The sequence below is a fragment of the Jaculus jaculus genome, chromosome 1 (genome assembly GCF_020740685.1).
Source record: "Jaculus jaculus isolate mJacJac1 chromosome 1, mJacJac1.mat.Y.cur, whole genome shotgun sequence".
Taxonomy (NCBI): Eukaryota; Metazoa; Chordata; class Mammalia; order Rodentia; family Dipodidae; genus Jaculus; species Jaculus jaculus.
The window spans coordinates 31,572,886-31,594,982 of record NC_059102.1 but is presented as its reverse complement, the minus strand read 5'-3'; the positions used below and the strand labels follow the sequence as shown (position 1 = coordinate 31,594,982).

The 22,097-nt window shown below is 41.8% G+C and overlaps 1 protein-coding gene and 1 non-coding gene across 2 annotated transcripts in view; one reads left to right on the top strand and one right to left on the bottom strand.

Annotated features, from left to right (window-relative positions):
• Nt5c2 (5'-nucleotidase, cytosolic II) overlaps nt 1–22,097 on the bottom strand; it is an 88,141-nt gene that overhangs the window by 62,484 nt on the left and 3,560 nt on the right. The window contains exon 2 of the mRNA XM_004659387.3: nt 8,489–8,608. Coding sequence (XP_004659444.1) covers nt 8,489–8,589 — 101 coding nt within the window. The 5' untranslated portion in view covers nt 8,590–8,608. The remainder of the gene's footprint in view (nt 1–8,488; nt 8,609–22,097) is intronic.
• Nucleotides 2,615–2,740, top strand: LOC123457810. The gene has a single exon (XR_006635174.1).

Below are 22,097 nucleotides of genomic sequence, written 5' to 3'. Positions count from 1 at the left end.
CCCCAATACTTTAGAAAAAGAAATAGAAAAGAAGTGAACAAGTCAGATAAAGCCAAAGAACACTGAGATGGCAAGTAAAATCCTTCTGCTGTTAATTCAAATTACAAATAATATATATCATTTATATATAAGGAAAACTACTTGAATAAAACTTTATTTATATTAAAAAGCTTTTAAACCGGGCATGGTGGCTCACGCCTTTAATCCCAGCACTCGGGAGGCAGAGGTAGGAGGATCGCCGTGAGTTCAAGGCCACCCTGAGACTACAGAGTTAATTCCAGGTCAGCCTGGACCAGAGTGAGACCCTACTTCAAAAAACCAAAAAAAAAAAAAAAAAAAAAAAAAAAGCTTTTAAACTGGGAATGGAGGTCACATGTGACCCTATCTCAAATAACAAAAACAAAAGAAACCTTCATATTTGTAAATATTACCTAAGTGTCTTACAGTTTATTGATTATCAAAATGCTGGTTGTGCCAGGTGTGGTGACTCCCACCTTTAATCCCAGTACTTGGGAGACTGAAGTAGAAGGGTTATTATGAGTTTGATGCTAGCCTAAGACTATACAGTGAATTCCAGGTCACCTGGGCTACAGTGAGACCCTACCTCAAAAAAAAAAAAAAAAGTGGGGGGAGTCTGGGGAGATGGCTTAGTAATTAAGGTGCTTGCCTGCAAAGCCCAAGGACCCAGGCTCACTTTCCCAATACCCATGAAACCAGATCACCAGCATCTAGAATTCATCTGCAATGGCTAGAGGCCCTGGCATACCCATTCTCTCCCTCTCTCTCTCTCTCTGCCTTTATCACTCTTAAATATATATATATTTTTAAATGGGCCCAGGCATGGTGGCGCACACCTTTAATCCCAGCACGAGGGAGGCAAAGGTAGGAGGACCACCATGAGTTCAAGGCCACTCTGAGACTACATAGTGAATTCCAGGTCAGCCTGGGCTAGAGTGAGACCCTACCTCGAAAACAAAAACAAAAAAAAGGTTTATTGTCACCAAGCAATTAACAGTACCATTAAAAACTATAAATTCAGACTTGGGAGATTCTCAGAGGCTGGAGATGCTTGCTTGCAAAAGCTGGGTTCAATTTCCAGTACCCACTAAAGCCAGATGCAAAAAGTGGTGCATGTGTCTGGGGTTTGTTTTCAGTAGCCACAGACTTCACAAACATACCCTCCCTAACACACACAAAAACATGCAAGTAAATTTCAAATTTTTTCTTTATAAATTCAAAGTAAAATTATTTTCACTTTTATTTAGAAAAGCAATATGGTGGCCATATAAGAATGCATATACCTTTCATCCCAGAACTGGGGAGGCTCAGGCAGAAGGGATTACAAGTTCCAGAATGGCCAACCTGGGGAAGACCCCATATCAAAAATCAATTATAAAAATAAAGCCGGTCATGGTGGTACACGCCTTTAATCCCAGCACTCGGGAGCTAGAGGTAAGAGAACTGCTGTGAGTTCAAGGCTACCCTGAGGCTACATAGTGAATTCCAGGTCAGCCTGGACTAGAACAAGGCCCTGCCTTGAAAAAGAACAAAACAAAAATAATAAAATAAAAGGCAATCTAGATGGATAATGCTGCTCCCAAAAACTGCAGTTAAAAAAAAAAAAGCACCAGGGATGGAACCTATAAATTCTTGGTCAGTGAGATTGCTGAGACCCCCAAAATAATTCAGGCTACTGCCACTGCTGTTGGTTGCCCACCAGAACTAAGATAAAACACTATTGCTGAAAATACCACATGTTTAGATTACAAGACACAGAAATCAAGCTGGAAATATGCTGGAAGCTTCCTTCCTGCTGTCTAGCTTTCATAGTGCCAGAAGAGGCTTTGTAGGCTGCTGGGGAGAAAAGTCATCAATAGTCTATTCACCTTAGACTGTGCCTGCGACACTACCAACCAGTGAGCAAGGTGTGCTCGCTAGCACAATAGTGGTATGACTGTTATGCAGATAACAAACTGCTTCCTGACTGGATATAAGGCTTTTTCCACAGAAGAGAATTCAAGCTAGTATTGTAAACTTGGTCAAAAGCCCATGGCTGGGAGATCATAAGCCTCTACAGGAGAAACTAATATTATGGTTTTGCTAAATGGTCATGTTGGGCCCATCAAAATGACTACTAAAGATTTATGCACACAGGTTAGTGCTGCTCTTAGCTTTGGTCAGAGATCAGGGAGATAGTTCACTGGATAAAGCACTTGCTACTTAAGTCTAAGAACCAGAGGTCAGACCCACCCTCAACATCTACATAAATCCCAAGTGGACATGGCAGCTTCCAATAATCCCAGCATTTAGGAGGCAGAGATAGAATTCCTGAGACAAGCAAGCTCTAAGCTCAAATGAGAGACCCACTTCAGTAAATAAAAAGAAGAGAAATCAAGGAATATACTTGTTATCAAACTCTGGCTTCCAGATGCACACACACATGCACATGAGCACCCACATACATATACAAAAATGAAAAAAAAACAAGCTAGATAATTATATATCTATATTTATCATTATATCATAATTATATATAACTATATAAAGCATCTGGAATATCTAATTTCATAGAAACAAAGTTAGTGATGGTCAGAAGCTGAGGTGTGACAAAATTTGGGAAGCTAATGTACAGATTGGGCTGAAATACAGCTCTAATTGTCACCATACTTCCCTAAACTATCTTTTGATGACCGGGATGAATTGAGTGAAACCATAATGGACAGACTCAGGGCAGACAATTTCTGTAAACTATAAATCAAGTAACAAAGCACAAAGCCAATTTCCTGTAGCATAGAAACTGTTATATTCTAATCATCAGAGCTTAAAAAGGCAAAACCAAGTACCTGATTTCAGCATTGTAGGCAGAGTCAATGGGAAGAGTTGATGAAAATCTTAACTGTTCCATTGGTAAATTTGCCATGTCTCAATTCTGATCTGTACTGATCACTATCAGCTTCTAGCTACTAGACCAGAAACTAAGAAACAATTTTCTAATCTGCTTTATTCAGGGTGCTGTGACATGCAAGCAGCTTGAACAATCTTTTAACTATCGCAAAACATATTCCAATGAAGGGTTTGGCCAGATGACTGTCCTCAACCCAGAGCTGAGCAATCACAAACAAGGAAATGAAGAACAAGTCATACATTCTGAAGCTCAGTTTCCTTTAATGATATCATCATAACTTGTATATTTAAATTTAGAAGACTAATATTAATCAAAGGAAAAACAAAGTGAAGCACAAGGTTAGATATTTGTTTAACTAAGAATATTTATCTTCTTCTAAAAGAAAAATTTCAACCATCGTACAATTTACAGTTCATGCTGATTACCCAATTTAGCCAATGGTATTTTTTTTAAAAAGTTCTAGAAACAATACAAATTGTCTTAATTAGAAAAATAAACTAAGTAATTTCCACTTAAATTTTTGTTTCTTTTTTTTTTTTAAAGTTTGAGTTATATGAGAAAAGGTCTCACACAGCCCAAGCTGGACCTCAAACCCACAATGCAGTGAAGGCCTTGAACTCCAGATCCTCCTACCTCAGCTTCCCAAATGCTGGGATTTTACGGGTGCATACCACTCCTGGCCTCTATTTTTTCCTCTAGTTTTTAGAGATAAAATTTCATGTTTAAAATTTTTAATTAACAAAGTAAGTACTGTTAGGCAAATTTATTCAACATGGTGAGTATAGTTAATAATTGACAGAGTCTCATAGCCCAGGCTGGCCTCAAACTCACTACATAGCTAAGACTGGTCTTGAGCTCCTGATAATTTTGTCTAATTCTCCCAAGCGTTGGGATTACAGGTGTGCACCACCACAAATGGCTTGCTGAGAGATTTTAAGAGTTTTTACCACAAAATACCTAAACTAATGTATGTTAATTAGCTTATTCATTCCACACTGTATACAAATTTTAAAACACTGTTTTAAACCACTTATATAGATTTTGTAAATTTTTAAATATTTTATTTATTTACTTATTTGACAGAGAAAGAGGGAGAGGGAGGGAGGGGGGAGAGAGAGAGAGAATGGGCGCACCAGGGCCTCGAGCCACTGCAAACAAACTTCAGATGTGTACATCTGACTAACATGGGTCCTGGGGAATCGAACCTGGGTCTTTTGGCTTTGCAGACAAATGCCTTAATGATTGAGCCATCTCTCCAGCCCAGAATTTGTATATTTTTAAAGTACACAATCTTTTTTTAAAGCAAACACTTATAAGAGTATTAGAATCCGCCCCCCTCATTAAAAAAGTGCTTTTTAGAGCTGGAGAAATAGCTTAGCTTAGCAGTTAAGGATCTTGCCTACAAAGTCAAAGGACCCAGGTTCAATTTAAGACCCCCATAAAGCCAGATGCACAAGGTGGTGCGTGTATCTGGAGTTCATTTGCAGTGGCTGGAGGCCCTGGTGTACCCATTTTCTCTCTCTCCCTCGGCCTCTTTCTCTCTCTCTCTCTCTCTCTCTCTCAAACGATAAATAAATAAATAAATAAATAAATAAATAAATAAATAAATAAATAATTTATTTATTTATAAAAAGTACTTTTTTGCAGGGCATGGTGGTATATACCTTTAATCCCAGCACTCAGGAGGCTGAGGTGAGAGGATCACTATGAGTCGGAGACCAGCCTGAGACTACATAGTGAATTCCAGGTCAGCCTGGGCTAGAGCAAGATCCTACTTCCAAAAAAACAAAAAAGTACCTATTTTGGTGTGTGTAGTATTATGCATGATATGGTGTGGGGTGTGTGCTTGTACCTCAGCAGTGTGGAGGCCAAGGAGAATGTTGGGTGCCTCTTTTGCTCTTCGGTGATGTTTCCTTGAGACAGCCTAAACTGACTCTGGAGCAGCTGTTTTTTGGTTCACACTGACTAATCAGAGAGCCCTAGCTATAGTCCTGTATCTGTCTCAAGCCACCCCCCCCAACCAGGACTGGGGTGGCCATGTGTGGCCATGCCTGGCTTTTTATGTTGGAGCTCGGTGTTGAAGTCAGGCTCTCATGCTTGCAAGGTAAGCACTCTAACCCACTGAGCTATGTCCCCAGCTCCAATCAACCAGCACCTTTTATTTTATTTTATTTTATTTTTTTTGGTGCTAGTATCTTGTGCTTCCTAGCTAGGCACTCTACCACTAAACTAAGTCCCCAACCCTAAAAAGTACTTTTTTTTTTTTAAGGCAAGAAGGCCTTTGCTTTTTTTTTTTAATTTTTTTTAAATTTATTTATTTGAGAGCAACAGACACAGAGAGAAAGACAGATAGAGGGAGGGAGAGAGAATGGATGCGCCAGGGCTTCCAGCCTCTGCAAATGAACTCCAGATGCGTGCACCCCCTTGTGCATCTGGCTAACGTGGGACCTGGGGAACCGAGCCTGGAACCGGAGTCCTTACACTTCACAGGCAAGCGCTTAACCGCTAAGCCATCTCTCCAGCCCCTAAAAAGTACTTTTAAGTAAGGGCAGAGGATATAGCTCAGTAGTAGACCACTTGCCTTTGACAAATATAATTGGGAAGATGGCTCAATCCTGAGTTCCCACATAAAATGTCAAATACAGTGGTACACACCTGTAATCCTAGTGCTGGTGAGGCAGACAGAAAACCCCTGGGGTCTAATTATAAGCTAGGTTCAGCAAGAGCCTTTGTCTTAACAAATAAGGCAGAGAGTGACAGGGGAAGACACCCAGCATTGATTTCTGGCTTCCACATAAACAAACATACATACACACACAAAAATCACTTTTCTAAAAATGAATTAAACCAGGCCTGGTGGTGTACACCTATAATCTAAGCACTCAGAAAGCTGAAACAGAACCATGAGTTTAAGGCCAGTATGGGCTATATAGTGGGAGCTACTTAAAAAAAAAAATAGTAGAAGATACTCCTACTTATTACTTCTGTTGTTTCAGACTACACACTACTTTGTGAAGAATGAAGGACATGAAGTCTAAATTCTTCCAGGAAACACAGGAAATGCCATTCTAAGTGAGTCAGAAATATATGCAGGCTATGACATATTAAAGCAATTAGGATATTTACTAGGTGATGTTGACTAGAGATGTAATATTGACTAGGTGACCTCTCTTCACTGTCTAAGTTTTGCCCTATTTCCCTGCTAAAAACATTACATTTTGACCAAATGAATCCTTTGTAGCTTACCGCTAGCCAATAACTGATCAAAATACACAGATGACCTATATTTAACACAATGCTTATGCTCTGTCTTCTTTACCCACATGAGTGCTGTTTTATACTTTAATTCCCAGGCCACACTGGCTGACCACACAAAGAAAAGAATCGATATCCACTGACTTGTAATCCTGCTAGAACCAAAAATGTTTTTACTTTTTTATGGGGGAAGGTTTCAAGGTAGGGTCTCACGCAAGTCCAGGCTGACCTGAAATTCATTATGGAGTCTCAGGTGGTCCTCATACTTCTGCCTACCAAGTGTTGGGATTAAAGGCATGCACCATCACACCCAGCTATTTTCACTTTTTATTGCTTAAGGAATATCAATAGCCTAACACCCAAAAATCCTTCACAGTGATGATGGATATTATCATTAGGCTACTTTAAAAAACAACTATGGGGGGGCTGGAGAGATGGCTTAGCAGTTAAGATACTTGCCTGAAAAGCCAAAAGACCCCAGTTTGAATCCATAGGACCCACATCTGGAGTTTGTTTGCAGTGGCTGAGGGCCCTGGCATGCCCATTCTTTCTCTGTATCTGCCTCTCTCTCTCACACGTTTTCTCTTTCTCTCTCTCTCTCTCACACCTCTCTCAAATAAATAAATAAATAAAAATGCTTTAACTTAAAAAAAAAAAACAACTATGGGCTGGAGGGATGACTTAAGTGGTTAAGACACTTGCTTATAAAGCCAAAGAACCCAGGTTTGAAGGCCCTGGTATTCCCATTCTCTCTCTCAAATAAGTAATTTAAAAAATAAATAAATAAACTATAGGCCAAGCTACACCTCTAGCCCATGCTTTTACTCTTTTCTACATAAAAAGGCAAGGTCACAACTAGGTATTACTATGGTTTTAGAAACCAGCATTTGGTTTTGGGTGTTTGAAAGTTGTTATATGTGCAGGTGTGCATGTGTGTGTTGGATGCCCAGGCGCATGTGTGAGACACCCTCAGGGATCACCCCCAGGAACATCATCTGCCTTTGGAGAGGACCCTCACTGGCCTGGAGCTCACCATTAAGTTACACTGGCTAGCTAGGGAGTCCCAAGGATCACTGTACCTGCCTGACCAGCACTGGGATTATAGGCATGTGCTATCATACCTAGCATTTTGAGTCCTGGGAACTGAACTTAGGTCCACATGCTTGTAAGGGAAGCACCTCCTAACCTTATTTGTATTTGTTCCTATATTTTTTTCTTTTGTTCTTTTTTTTTTTTTTTTGAGACAGGATCTTATGGAACATGGGCTAAGCTTGAACTCACAATATAACTGAATAAGATCTTGAAATCTTAATCTACCTGCCTATTCTTCCCAAGTGGTGAGGTCACAAGTGTGCACCAATAAGCATGGCTTCAGTAGACTCAATTTTAAAATTGTGTCTAAAAATTATAATTGGCTGTTAAGAATTTCATTCTCAGGGGCTAGAGGGATGGCTTAGCAGTTAAGGTATTTGCCTATAAAGCCAAAGGACTCAGGTTCAATTCCCTAGGACCCAAGTTAGCCAGATGCACAAGGGGGCACATGTGTCTGGAGTTCATTTGCAATGGCTGGAGGCCCTGGTGCACCCATGTTCATTCATTGTCTGTCTGTCTGTCTGTCTCTCTCTCTCTCTCTAAATAAAAATAAAAAAGAATTTCATTCTCAACAAGCCAAGTATGGTGGTACATGCCTTTAATCCCAGCACTCAGGAGGCAGAGGTAGGTCAGCCTGGACCAGAGTGAGACCCTACCTCGAAACCACCCCCCCCAAAAAAAAAAAAACTTCAGGCTCAGTTAGGCACCTTGGGAGGCAGAGACAGGAAAATTACTTGGTCCCAAGTATCTGGGGCCTGCCCAAACCACATAGCAAGACTCCATTTGAGAGAGGGAGGGAAAGGAAAGGAACTTAAAAAGGGAGAGAGTGAAGGAGGAAGGGAGGGAGGGAGCAAGCGAGCGAGCAACTAACTCAGACACAGTGGCACCCATCTATAACCCCAGAACTTGAAAGCCTGAGATAGGGAGGATCACCTCAGGTTCAAGGCCAGCACAGAGTAAGATCTGGACTAACGAGAAAAAGAAAAAGAGGAGAGGAAATTTCATTCTTATCAACTAGGTGCAATTTCCTAGCAAGTAACAATTTTAAGAATTTTTATGAATAGCTATAAGAAGGAGTATCACATGTCCTAATAAAAAGTTTGAGCTTTGGACTAGATTTGCCATGTTCTAGCTATGACTTGGGATAAAACACTTAAAAATCTATCCCATCCCCTGTAAAGTACACATAGTTAAGAATGCACTTCCTCAAGTCCCTCTGAGGCTACAATATCTTACCGATGATAGGCTTCCCGACGGTACTTTTTCAAGGCATGTTTATCCATATTTGCAGGCACATCTGCTGCATTCTGTAACCGATCACTCCAGGAGGTGGTCATGTTATTTGTGTGATGAATTCTAGAAAAGAAAATCAGCACACAGTTTACAATTGTCATTAGTGTACTGGCAAGGTAAATTATAAAATATTAGAAAAACTAGCATGCAAAAAAACTAATAACCTATAAAACTATACCAAAAACTGGGCATGGTGGCAAATACTTTAGTCTCAGCCCTCAAGAGGCTGAGACAGGAAGACTGCAATAAGTTCAAGGCCAGTCTGAGCTAAAGCATTATTCCTGTTTTCTTCTGTACATTGTTTTACTGGGTTTTCTTTTCTGGTACTGGAGATTAAGTCCAGGTCCTCACATGTACTAGGTAAGTACTCTATAACTGACCCCTACCCTGTATTTATTAATATTTTATTAAAATGCCAAAATTTGGGCTGGGGAGATGATTCAACAGGTAGGAGCACAAGTATGGGGGCCCTAAAGGATCTGAGACTGCCTCAATTTGGTTCCCCTGCACCCATGTAAACAGCTGGAAATGGCCACAAACATCAAGAACCCCAGTTCTTAGGGGAACAGAGACCAAGACTCACTGAGCTCAATGGTCAGCCCATCCAGCCCAACATGCAGCTCTAGGGTCAATGACATTCTGTGTGTGTGAGCCAACCAACATTTTTCTCTGGCCTTCACATGCATATGTGTCTACACGTACAACACACATCAAAAATAAACACAAGCTGCATGTGGTGGTGCACACCTTTAATCCCAGCACTTGGGAGGCAGAGGTAGGAGGATCGCCATGAATTCAAGGCCACCCTGAGACTCCATAGTGAATTCCAGGTCAGCCTAAGCTACAGCGAGACCCTACCTCAAAAAACCAAAAAATTAAAATAAAATTAATAAATACAATACCAATATTGGTGAAAACATCTGCAAAACAACAATTCCCATTTGGAATATTATACAGTCAATTTCTAAAAATATTTTATTATTTGTTTATTTGAAAGACAGCAGCAGACAGAATGGGTGAGCCAGGGCCTCCAGCCACTGCAAATGAATTCCAGACATATGCACCACATAGTGCACCTGTCTCACACGGGTACTGGGGAACAGAATCTGGTTCCTTATGCTTCACAGGTAAGAGCCTTAACTGCTGAGCCATCACTCCAGCCCTATTCAGTCAACTTTTATATAAACTTCAGTTTGTAGTTTTTCATTTTAATGTATTTACCTAGTTACTGTGTGCGTGTGCATGTGTGAGTGCAGTTGCATGCATGATATGATGCCTGTGTGGAGGTCAGAAGACAACTTTCACTTTGGTCCTCCCCTACATCATTTTGAGGCAGGGTATCTCGTTAGGAGCTTCCTATCTCTATCTCCCCTCTCTTGTCTTAAGAATTCCCGGGGCTGGAGAGATGGCTTAGCAGTTAAGATGCGTGCCTGCAAAGGCAAAGGATCAAAGTTTGATTTCCCCAGGACCCACATAAGCCAGATGCACAAGGGGGTACACGCATCTGGAGTTTGTTTGCACTGGCTGGAGGCCCTGGTGCCCCATTCTCTCTCTCTCTCCCTCCTTCATTTATCTGCCTCTTTCTCTGTCTCAAATAAATAAATAAAAATAAAAAATATTTTTTAAAAAAGAATTCCCGCTTTTATGTGGTATCTGAGGATCTGAACTCAGGTACTCGAAGTAGCTCAGCAAGTACTTCATTGATGGAGCCATCTCTCCGGCCCCAAGTTTGTAGTTAAAAAAATAAAAATAAAACCCTCCACAACTTTGAGATGATAGTTCCATAAGAAAATAAATCAAAGTTGTAGCTGTTTCCTCCAGAATGGACGTGACCATTGCCTCCATGAATTAGAGCAGCTGTGACCGACCCCGTGCCTGGCCCAGAACCCTCATGACAGAAGGGAAGGCGCAGGGCCTTTATGAACTCTTCACAAGGCCCACTCGTCCCAAGAGTATTTAAGAGGAAAGCAACTGACTAGGGGAGGGATTCTTCAGTTGCATCAATGGTCACAGTGGAGGTCAAACTTGTGCATTTAAACAAACCAAGTAAATTCACTGGCTCGGACTCGAAGGAATCCTTCCTGTGGTCTGCAGGTGCTTTCACTCTCTAAGAAGACTAGGAAAAGCCATGCAACACTTGGTGCCCAAATGAATTCCAAGAGAACACAAACGGATGGATGCAATGAAACCAGGATATGAAAAAGATAGCAATCCAAATCAAAACCAAACTAAAGTAAAGCTGGAGATGAAAAATACAGCAAGCCACTTAACCAACAGAATGGATCAAGTGGAAGACATCAGGCCTTAAAGACAAGGAAGACTCATCATTAGTCAGAACCAATGAGAGGTTCAAAAAAACATATGAACGAAACGTGAGTGAAACATGGACAATGTGGAAAGACCAAATAGTCCAATAATGGGCACAGAGGAACTTCCAAACAGTGGTATAGAACATATTTTCAATAAAACTGTAGAAGAAAAATTTCCAAATCTAGGGAGATGCTTGTCAAGATACAAGAGGCATACAGAAGAACAAAGAGACAAGACCAGCAAAGAAATTCCCCATATCACATTATAGTCAAAACACTAAACACACAGAACAAAGAACAGAGGATGGCAGGGAGCGCTTTTGAACACTGTCTTCAGAACATGAAGTGGTCACTGCATTCATGACCACAAAGAGGCTACAGTTATCTAAACAAGGCCTTCACAATAATGGGCCCATCACAATGTTGTCATGGATAATGCAGGAGGGGCAACGTGACATCAAAACAGAAGAGGAGGAGCCGGACATGGTGGCGCACGCCTTTAATCCCAGCACTTGGGAGGCAGAGGTAGGAGGATCAACGAGAGTTCAAGGCCACTCTGAAACTACATAGTTAATTCCAGGTCAGCCTGGACCAGAGTGAGACCCTACCCTGAAAAAAAAAAAAAAACAGAAGAGGAGGACTGGAGAGATGGCTTGCAGTGAGTGTGCTTCCTGGCATAGCATAAGGAGCCTGAAGCTACCTGAGTTTGGCCCTCCACATCCCATGTAAACAGCTGGGCATGGGCACACACACCTATCACACCTATGACTCCAGCCCACAAAAAGGAGCAGACACCAGGGAATCACCCAGGCTCTTGGCAGGAGAGGGGAGAGCAAGCAGGCTACAGCAGCAGTAGGAGACTCAGGATGGAAAAGCAAGGGAACAGGCTTCCCAAAATTCTGCTCCTGGCACCACAAGTAAGAGCATGGGCACTGTAAGGGCACATACATGTGCATACACCATCACACACATACCACATTACATAGATAAAAGTAAAAAATAGAAGAGGGGGGATTGGTTGGAAAGAAAAAGAGGTTCAGTGGAAAAGTGGTAGAAGGATGGGGGACAGATGCATAAGAAAGTACGGAGGGGCTGGAGAGATGGCTCAGCAATTAATGAGCTTGCCTTCAGAGCCTAAGGACCTAAGTTCAATTCCCAGTACCCACGTAAAGCCAGATGAACAAAGTGGCACAAGTTGCAGTGGATGGAAGCTTGGCGTGCCTATTCTCTCTGTCTCTCTTCTCTCTCTCTCTCTGCTTATAATATATATATTTGGGCTGAAGAGATGGATCAGCAGGTAAGGCACTTGCCTGCAATACCTAATGACCTGGGCTCAATTCGCCAGTATCCATGTAAAGCCAGATGCACAAAGTGATGCATGCATCTGGAGTTCATTTACAGTGGCTAGAGGCTCTAACACGTTCATTCGTCTTCTCTCTTTTCTTGCAAATAAATGAGTAAATAAATATTTTTTTAAAAAAGAAGAAAGTAACAAGTGGGAATTATGGTCAAAATACATTATGTAGGCTGGTGAGATGGCTCAGCAGTTAAAGGCTCTTTCTTGCAAAGCATGATGCCTGGCTTTGACTCACATTAAGCCAGATGCACAAAGTGGCATAGAGTTTAGAGTTCATTTGCAGTGTCAAATAAATAATAAATATTTTTAAAATACATTATATAAAAGTATAAAAATTATCCATTAAAAGATATATATATAAGCCAGGTGTGGTGGCACACGCCTTTAATCCCAGTGCTTGGAAAGCAGAGATAGGAGGATCGCCATGAGTTTGAGGCCACCCTGAGACTACATGGTGAATTCCAGGTCAGCCTGGAGCCAGAGTGAGACCCTACCTCAAGAAAAAAAAAAAAGGTGAGGGGGGACTGGAGAGATGGCTTAGCAGTTAAGCGCTTGCCTATGAAGCCTAAGGGACCCAGTTCGAGGCTCAATTCCCCAGGACCCATGTTAGCCAGATGCACAAGAGGCCACATGCATCTGGAGTTCATTTGCAGTGGCTGGAGGTCCTGGCATACCCATTCTCATTCTCTCTCTCTCTGTCTGCCACTCTCAAATAAATAAATAAAATAAACAAAAAAATTTTAAAAAAAAAGAAAGAAAAATTAAAAGATACATATAGGGGCTAGAGAGGTGGTTTAGTGGTTAAGGTATTTGTCTGAGAAAACAAAGGACCCAGGTTCGATTCCTCAGGACCCACATAAGCCAGATGTACAAGGTGGTACATGCATCTGGAATTTGCTTGCAGTGGTGAAGACCCTGGTGTACCCATTCTCATTTTTCTCTCTCAAATAAATAAAATTTTAAAATTTAAAGATATATATGTATGTATGTATGTATATTTAAAAGATACATACACAATTAAAAACAAAAGAGAGGGCTGGAGAGATGGCTTAGCGGTTAAACGCTTGCCTGTGAAGCCTAAGGACCCCGGTTGGAGGCTCGGTTCCCCAGGTCCCACATTAGCCAGATGCACAAGGGGGCGCACGCGTCTGGAGTTCGTTTGCAGAGGCTGGAAGCCCTGGCACGCCCATTCTCTCTCTCTCCCTCTATCTGTCTTTCTTTCTATGTCTGTCGCTCTCAAATAAATAAATAAATAAATAAACAAACAAACAAACAAACAAAAGAGAGAGCACTAATTTGGGCAGGAATTTCCAACAGGGGCAAATAATACTGTTCCCAGAAGCTAAAGGTAGTTACAGGAAAAGCCCAGTGCTAGGGATGGAAAATCTCCCAGTGAGTTGGTCCCAGGAGCTCTTGTCAAGCCTATTGTCAAGGCTCTTGGTTGCGCAACAGAACGAGATGGTAAACCCTATTGCTAAAGACACAGCATGGTCTGGCTGCAGGGCACTGAGAATCTGGAACTGAGCTGGAAGCCTCTTTCTGCTGCCACAATGCTAAAAAGGGCCATAGACGCTGCTAGGAGAGGAAACCCGTCAACAGGCTAACCCAACTATGGAGCCAAACTATGTGCTACATACTCAACTAACCAGGCAAGAGTGCCCACCAGTGCAACAGTGGCATAACAATTATGGGAGCAACCAACTGCTCTGTGATAGGATCCAAGATGATTCCATGGGAAGGAATTCATCCCCGTTACAGAAAAACCAAGTTCAAAATCTATGGCTGGGATGGTCATGAACCCCAGGGGCAAACCATTACTATTAATTGACGAAAATGATATACTATGCCCATGAAATTACCCTCTAATATCTGCATTTTGTTTATACCCAAAGATTAATATTGCTTTCCCCTTTGGTCAGAAAACTTCCTTTTGCAGATGATGGTGACTACTCAGGAGACTCAAAACTCACCCAAGTCACAGTTGAGTGCTCAGTGGTAAATGGCACCCTTCAACATATTAGCATAGGCAACGACTTTCTAAATATAATCCCAATTGCTCAGTATATAAAACCACTGGGACCTCATGAAATTAAAAAGCTTTTATATAGCAAAGGACATATAAAGAGGTAACCTATAGAATGGAAGAAAATCTTTGCCAGCTATACATTTAACACAGGATTAATATCCAGGATATACAAAGAACTCAAAAAACTAAATAAAAAGAAATCAAACAACCCAACTAAAAAATGGGCTACAGGGCTGGAGAGATGGTTTAGCAGTTAAGTGCTTGCCTGTGAAGCCTAAGGACTCCAGTTGAAACCTAAGGACCCCAGTTTGAGGCTTGATTCCTCAGGACCCATGTTAGCCAGATGCACAAGGGGGTGCATATGTCTGTAGGTGCACATGTCTGGAGTTCATTTGCAGTGGCTGGAGGCCCTGGCACTCCCATTCTTTCTCTCTCTCTCTCTCTCTCTCTCTCTCTCTCTCTCTCTCTCTCTCTGCCTCTTTCTCTCTCTGTCTGTTGCTCTCAAATAAATAAAACATTTTTTTAAAATGGGCTATGGAACTAAATAGCGTTCTCAAAGGAAGAAATACAGATAGCATACAAACATCTAAACAAAAAAAAGCTCTACATACTTAGCCATCAGGGAAATGCAAATTAAAACTACTTCGAAGGCTGGGTGTTGTGGCGCACGCCTTTAATCCCAGCACTCGGCAGGCAGAGGTAAGGTTTATCATGAGTTCGAGGCCACCCTGAGACTAAACAGTGAATTCCGGGTCAGCTCGGACCAGAGTGAGACCCCACCTTGAAAAACTAAAAAAAAAAAACTACTTTAAGATTCCATCTCACTCCTATCAGAATGATTATCATCAAGAAAACAAATGACAATAAATGCTGGTGAAGATGCAGGTAAAGATGAACTCTTCTACACTATTGGTGGGAATGTACACTGGTACAGCCATTGTGGAAATCAGTGTGGAGGTTCTTCAGACAGCTGAAAATAGATTTACAATATGATCCAGCTATAGCACTCCTAGGCATGTACCCTAAGGACTCATCTCACTACCTTAAAGAGACTTGCACATTCATATTTATGGCTGCGCTATTCACAATAGCTAGAAAATGGAACCAGCCTATATGTCCCTAAACTGATGAATGCATAATGAAGATGTGGTATGTTGCAGTCAGGTTTGCATCGCTGGTAGAAATCACCCAACCAAGAGAAGCTTGTGGGAAAAAGAGGTTTGTTTTGGCTTACCGCCTCAAGGGGGAAGCTCCACAATGGCAGGGGAAAACAGTGGCATGAGCAAAAGGGGACATCACCCCCTGGCCAACATAAGGTGGACAATATCAACAGGAGAGTGTGCCAAACCCTGGCATGGGGAAACTGGCTATAACACCCATAAGCCCACCCCCAATACACTGCCTCCAGGAAGCATTAATTCCCAAATCTCCATCAACTGGGAACCTAGCATTCAGAACACCTAAGTTTATGGAGGACACCTGAATCAAACTACCACATGGTACATTTATACAATGGGGTTCTATTCAGCAGTAAAGAAAAATGAAATTTGCTGGGAAATGGGTGAATCCAGAAAGGGTTATACTAAATGAGGTAACCTAGGCCCAGAAAGCCAAACACCACATGTTCTCTAGCATATGTAGATCAAATGTTTAGACTTGAGAGTTGGGATAAAAATCAGTGTCAGAGGCCAGTAAACTAGAAAGGGACTATAAGGAAGGGAGGAGAGGAGAGGACTTAGGGGATGGTGTTGTAGAATGCAATAGATGAACAGATTAATGGGAGAGGAATGGCCTAAGTGAGGTCAGGGAAAGAAATTGAGTAAAGGAAGGGTGGTGGAGAGTTAATCAAAATTTAACGGGGTTGGACTGGAGAGATGGCTTAATGGTTAAGGCCTGCAAAGCCTAGGGACTCATGTTCAAATCTCCAGATCCCACATAAGCCAGATGCACAGTGATGCAAACATGCAAGGTCGCACATATGCATAAGGGGATGCATGCATCTAGAGTTCAATTGCAGTGGCTGGAGGCCCTGGTGTACCAATTCATTCTCTCTGTCTCTGTTTCTCATTCTCACATTTAAAAAAAAAATGGCTGCTGAGCTTGCCTTAAAAAAAAAATTAAGAGGTTACCTCAAAAAAAAAAAAAATTAAGAGCTGGAGATATGGCTTAGCAGCTAAGGCACTTGCCTGCAAAGCCAGAGGACCCTGGTATGATTCCCCAGGACCCACCTCAGCCAGATGCACAAGGGGGTGCACACATCTGGAGTTTGTTTGTAATGGTTGGAGGCCCTGGTATGCCCATTCTCTCTCTGTCAGTCTCTCTCCTCTCTCTCTGCTTGCAACTAAATAAACAAATTTTTTTTTTAAATGTAACAGGGTATAAATAAACCATATGGAAACCTACTTTTCTGGACAATTGCACACCCAGAAGCCATAGATTGTTACTAGAAAAATTTCAGTGCCAGGGATGTCCCTGGTGCCCCCAAAAACATTAGAGGCAATTGTCAAGGTGCTTGGTTTCCAACCAGAAATAACCAGAAACCAGATGGTAAGACCCTATTGCTGAAGACTCCACATGCTTGGGCTGAAAGGTCACTGAGAAGTCAAGCTAGACTGAGCTGAAAACCTTCTCCCTATAGACCAGCTGACAGAAAGCTGGAATAAACTATGCTGCATACAGCCCAATAGGAGAGAGAGGTCACCAGTGGAGATAAATAGCAGTGGACACTGCAAGCCTTAAATTTGGCCAGCCAGGCCAAATAAGCCAACAGGTACAACAGTGGCATGTCTGTAATGGGGGAAACCGACTGCTTTCTAACTGGACTGGAGGCCCACTCTACAAGAGGGAATACATGCCTGGTACTGAAAACCTAAGACAGGGGCCGGGCGTGGTGGTGCACGCCTTTAATCTCAGCACTCAGGAGGCAGAGGTAGAAGGATTGCTGTGAGTTCAAGGCCACCCTGAGACTCCATAGTGAATTCCAGGTCAGTCTGAGCTAGAGTGAGACCCTACTTTGGAAAAAAAAAAAAAAAAAAAAAAGAAGCCTATGACAGGGAAGGTCATGAGCCATAGGGGCATAATGCCTGTGGGTGTCTGGCTATATATATTATGCTCACCAACCCGCCCAATAAGCACTTCTCTTAATATCCATGCCCATATATTAATGCTACTCTCACTTTTGGTTAGAGAAGCTTCTATTTTCAGGTGGCACTGACTCAAAAGGCACCATAGTACTGAGAATAAATGAGAGAGGAGTGCTCAGCACTGAAGCATCTCTTTCACACCCTCCAAGGCTCAGGGTCCACTGCAGAAGAGGTGGCAGAAAGAATGTAAGAGCCAAAGGAAGGGTAGGACTGCTTACAGTGCACTCTTCCAGACACAAAGTAGCCTGGACACCCATGACCTCGCAATGCCTTGGCACTACCTAGGGGACCTTCACAATAGGAGGAAAAGATAATGGCATCAAAATAAAAGAGACTAATTGAGTGGGGGGGATATGATGGAGAGTGGATTTGTGAAGAGGAAAATGGGAGGAGGGAATTATCATGGTTTATTGTCTATAATTATGGAAGTTGTCAAGAAGAAAAAGTTCAAGGAAAAAAGAAGCATAGCACTAATGTAGACTTAAAGCACACTCACCAAGACTCGAGGAATTCTGCTGAAGAATTTGCTTTCACAAGTCATGACACCACGGTGAATACCAGCAATCCCACTAAGGAGAACCCTCAGTGAGGTGGGGAGGAGGAGGAGGGAAATGATGGTACCAGCATACAATATGTCCATACAAAGTGTCTACTTAATAATAATAAATAAATAAGTGAAAGACAGAAAGAAAGAAGCCAGGCATGGTGGTACATGCCCATAATCCCAGCACTTGCAAGGCAGAAGCAGGAGACTCAAGAACTCAAGTAGTTCAAAGTTATCCTTGGCTAAATAGCAAGTTGCAAGCTAGCCTGCTCTACTTGAGACCCTGGTCTCAAAGGGAAAAACAATTTAAAAAAAGAATAACAACCAAAAGAGAAATATGAAAATCCTGAAATGTGTGAAAATTAAAATGAAATATCAGTGTTTGGGAGTCAGCTCAGCAGTTAAAAGGGCTTGCTTACAAAGCCTGCCAGCCTGGGTATAATTCCCTAGTACTAATGTAAAGCCAGATGCAGAGTGGCACCTGTGTCTGGAGTTCATTTGCACTGGCAAGATGCCCTGCCATGCTCATCCTGTACCTCAAGTAAGTAAATACATGAACAAATAGTTTCTTAATTCAAAAATACATAGAAAGTCAACTAAAAGCTAAAGAAGGCAAAAAAGTTTTAAAAGTTAATTAAAAAGTTAATGGACAGCCAGGCATGGTGGTGCACACCTTTAATCCCAGCACTCGGGAGGCAGAGGTAGGAGGATCGCTGTGAGTTCGAGTCCACCCTGAGACTACATAGTGTATTCCAGGTCAGCCTGGGCTAGAGTGAGACCCTACCTTGAAAAAAACATTTTTTTTTAGTTCTAAAAAAGTTAATGGAGAAAATGAATGTCGAAAGATGCAATAGGTATTCTCTATCTAAAAAGAACTAAATATGGCCACACATGCCTATCACTGAGGACACTCAGGAGACTGAGGCAGGAAAAGAAAACAAAGAAATAACTAGCAAAACTAGTCTTGTAAACTTGTAATAACACTAGTGTAACAATCACAATATAATAGTCATGCAGTATTAGTAGACCAAAGAAAAAATGAAGCGTGATTAACTCAATTGATACAGAAAAGGCAGATGACTAATCCTAACACCCCTTTCCTGATTAAAAATTCTAAGAAAACTAGAAGAAAATTTCCTCAACATGATCAAGGGCCATTTATCAAAAGCCCACAGCTAACACCATAAAATGGTGAAAGATCAGGAAAAGGATCAGGGCTTCCACTACTACTAAAAGCATGTGCTAAAAGTTCTAGCCAGTACAATTATACAAAGAAATAAAAGAGATCCAAGTTGGAAAAGAAGTATCTCTTAACAGGGTGTGGTGGCTCACACCTTTAGTTCCAGGCTGTGGTAGGAGGATCATTAAGAGTTTGAGGCCAGCAAGGGTCTACAGAATCCAAATCAGCGTGAGCTAGAGTTGAGACCCTGCTCCAAACACACACACACAAATACACACACACACATAAAATTATCTCTAATTACCGAGGACATGATCTTAGGATCATGTAGGATACAGCAAAGCAGTACTTAGAAATTTATAGCACTTAACACTCATATTCATCAAACAGGAAAGTATTAAAACAATGATTTATGGGGCTGGAGAGATGGCTCAGCAGTTAAAGCACTTGCCTGTAAAGCCTAATGACCCAAGTTCAAATCACCAGTATCCACATAAAGCTAGATGCACAAAGTGTCACATGCATCTGCAGTTCGTTTGCAGATGCTAAAGACCCTGGCATGCACATCCTCCCCCCATCTCTCTCTGTTTCTCTCTCCTCTCTCTGCTTGCAAATAAGTGAAATATTAAAAAAAAAACAAAAGGACCTAAGCTTCCATCTTAAGAAACAAGAGAGGGGCTGGGAAGATGGCTCAGTGCTTAAAGGTACTTGCTTACAAAGCTTGTGGTCCAAGTTTGATTCCCAAGAGCCCATGTAAAGCCAGATGTATGAAGTAGTGCATGTATCTGGAGTTCATGTGCAATGGTAGAAGGTCCTGACATGCCCACCCATTCACTCTCATCCTCATTGTCTCTTCTTGCAAACAAATAAATAAAAATATTAAAAGGAAATGGCTTAGAAGTTAAGGTGCTTGCCTGCGAAGCCTAAGAACCAAGGTTTGATTCCCCAGAATCCATATAAGCCAGATGCACATGGTACATGCATCTGGAATTCATTTGCAGGCCCTGACGTGCCTATATTCATTCTTCTTCCCTCCCTCCCTCCCTCTCTCCCTCTCTCTCTCTCTCTAGTAAATAAATAAAAACTAAAAAAGAGAAGAAAAACTACTAAGACTAGGGCTGGGAAAATAGCTCACCTGGGATAGTGCTTGCCTAGCAGACACAAAGCCCTGGCTGGGTTCAACCCCAGCATCTCATAAACCCTGTGTGCAAGTACATGCCCATAATCCCAGCACACAGGAGGCAGAGGAAGGAGGGTCAGAAGTTCAAGCTCATCCTCTGCTATAAAAAAGTTTGAGGGAAGCCTGGGGTACATGAGCCCCTATCTCTGCCAAATAAATAAATAAAATATTTTTTAAAAAAAAGGGCTGGAGAGATGGCTTAGCAGTTAAGGTGCTTGCCTGCAAAGCCAAAGGACCCAGATTCGATTCCCCAGAAGCCACATAAGCCAGATGCACATGGTAGTGCATGCGTCTAGAATTTGTTTGCAGTGGCTACAGGCCCTGGCGCACCCATTCTCTCTCTCTTTCTGCCCCTTTCTCTCTCTGCCTCTTTCTCTCTCTCTCTCTCTCTCAAATGAATAAATAAAAAGAAAATCCTATCTCAAAAAAATTAATAATGAACTACAATGAAATAAAATATTAAAAAATTATATACTCTGTTTATAAACATCCTAAATGACCATGAGCCAATTAAATATGTGTTTATTGTAGGTCATTCTGTTTCACACTTCTTAAAAAGTCAAATAGAATTTTCTCTTTTGCAAATTAAAGGTAGTAACTAAAACTTCCCCCATATTTTTCTGTTCAAATTATTGGTACAGGAGCTGAAGAAATGGCTCAGGTGTTAAGACAGTTACCTACAAAGCCTATGAACCAGAGTTTGATTCCCCAGGACCCACATGAGCCCAATGTACAATGTGGCACGTGCATCTGGAGTTTGTTTGCCGTGGCTGGAGGCCCTGGTGCTTATGTGCTCTCTCTGCCTCTTTATCGCTCTCTCAAGTAGTTTTTTTTTTTTAAAAAAGACTATTGGTACAGAAAATTCAAAGTACTTTACTGAGGTTTTGTTTTTTTGTTTTGTTTAGTTTTTTGGAGGAAGGATCTCACCCTAGCCCAGGCTGAACTGGAATTCACTATGTAGTCTCAGGGTGGCCTTGAATTCACAGTGACCCTCCTATCTCTACCTCCTGAATGCTGGGATTCAAGGCTAAAGGTATGCACCACCACTCCTGGTGCCTTGAGATATTTATACACTAAACAAAATGTATTTTAAATTCAAGTTAGAGGTCCTGGAAGATAAGCACAAGTACCTGAATTTAAAATTCCAGAACCCATATAAAAAGCCAGATATGGGCTGAAGAGATGGCTCAGCGGTTAAGGCGCTTGCCTGCAAAGCCTAAGGACCCTGATTCAGTAATCCAGTACCCACATAAAGCCAGATGCATAAGGTGGCACATGTGTCTGGAGTCTGTTCATTGCAGTGGTTAGAAGCCCTAGTGTGCCCAGTCTCTCCCTCCACCCTCACTGCCTTTCTCTCAAATAAATATTTTTTTTAAGCCAGATATTATCACAAGCACCTGTAATCCCAGCACACCTAAGGCAAGCCGGGTCGCAGAAACAGGAGAATCACCCAAAAGCACGTACGCTAGCTGACCTGGCAAATACAGCAGTGAACAAGAGACACTGCCTCAAACAAGATGGGAGGTAAGAACCAAAAGCTGAAGCTGTCCTCTGACCTCCACATACACACCATGGCATGCCCCCACCTGACACACACCAAAAAAAAAAAAAAATTAAATTCACATTAGAGTCCTCACACTATCATAAAACTTCACTCAATAAAAATAGGAAAAACAAGCCAGATGTGATGACACATGTCTTTAATCCCAGCACTCGGGAGGCAGAGGCAGAAGGATCACTGTGAGTTCGAGGCCACACTGAGAATACCTAGTGAATTCCAGGTCAGCCTGGACCAGAGTGAAACCCTACCTCA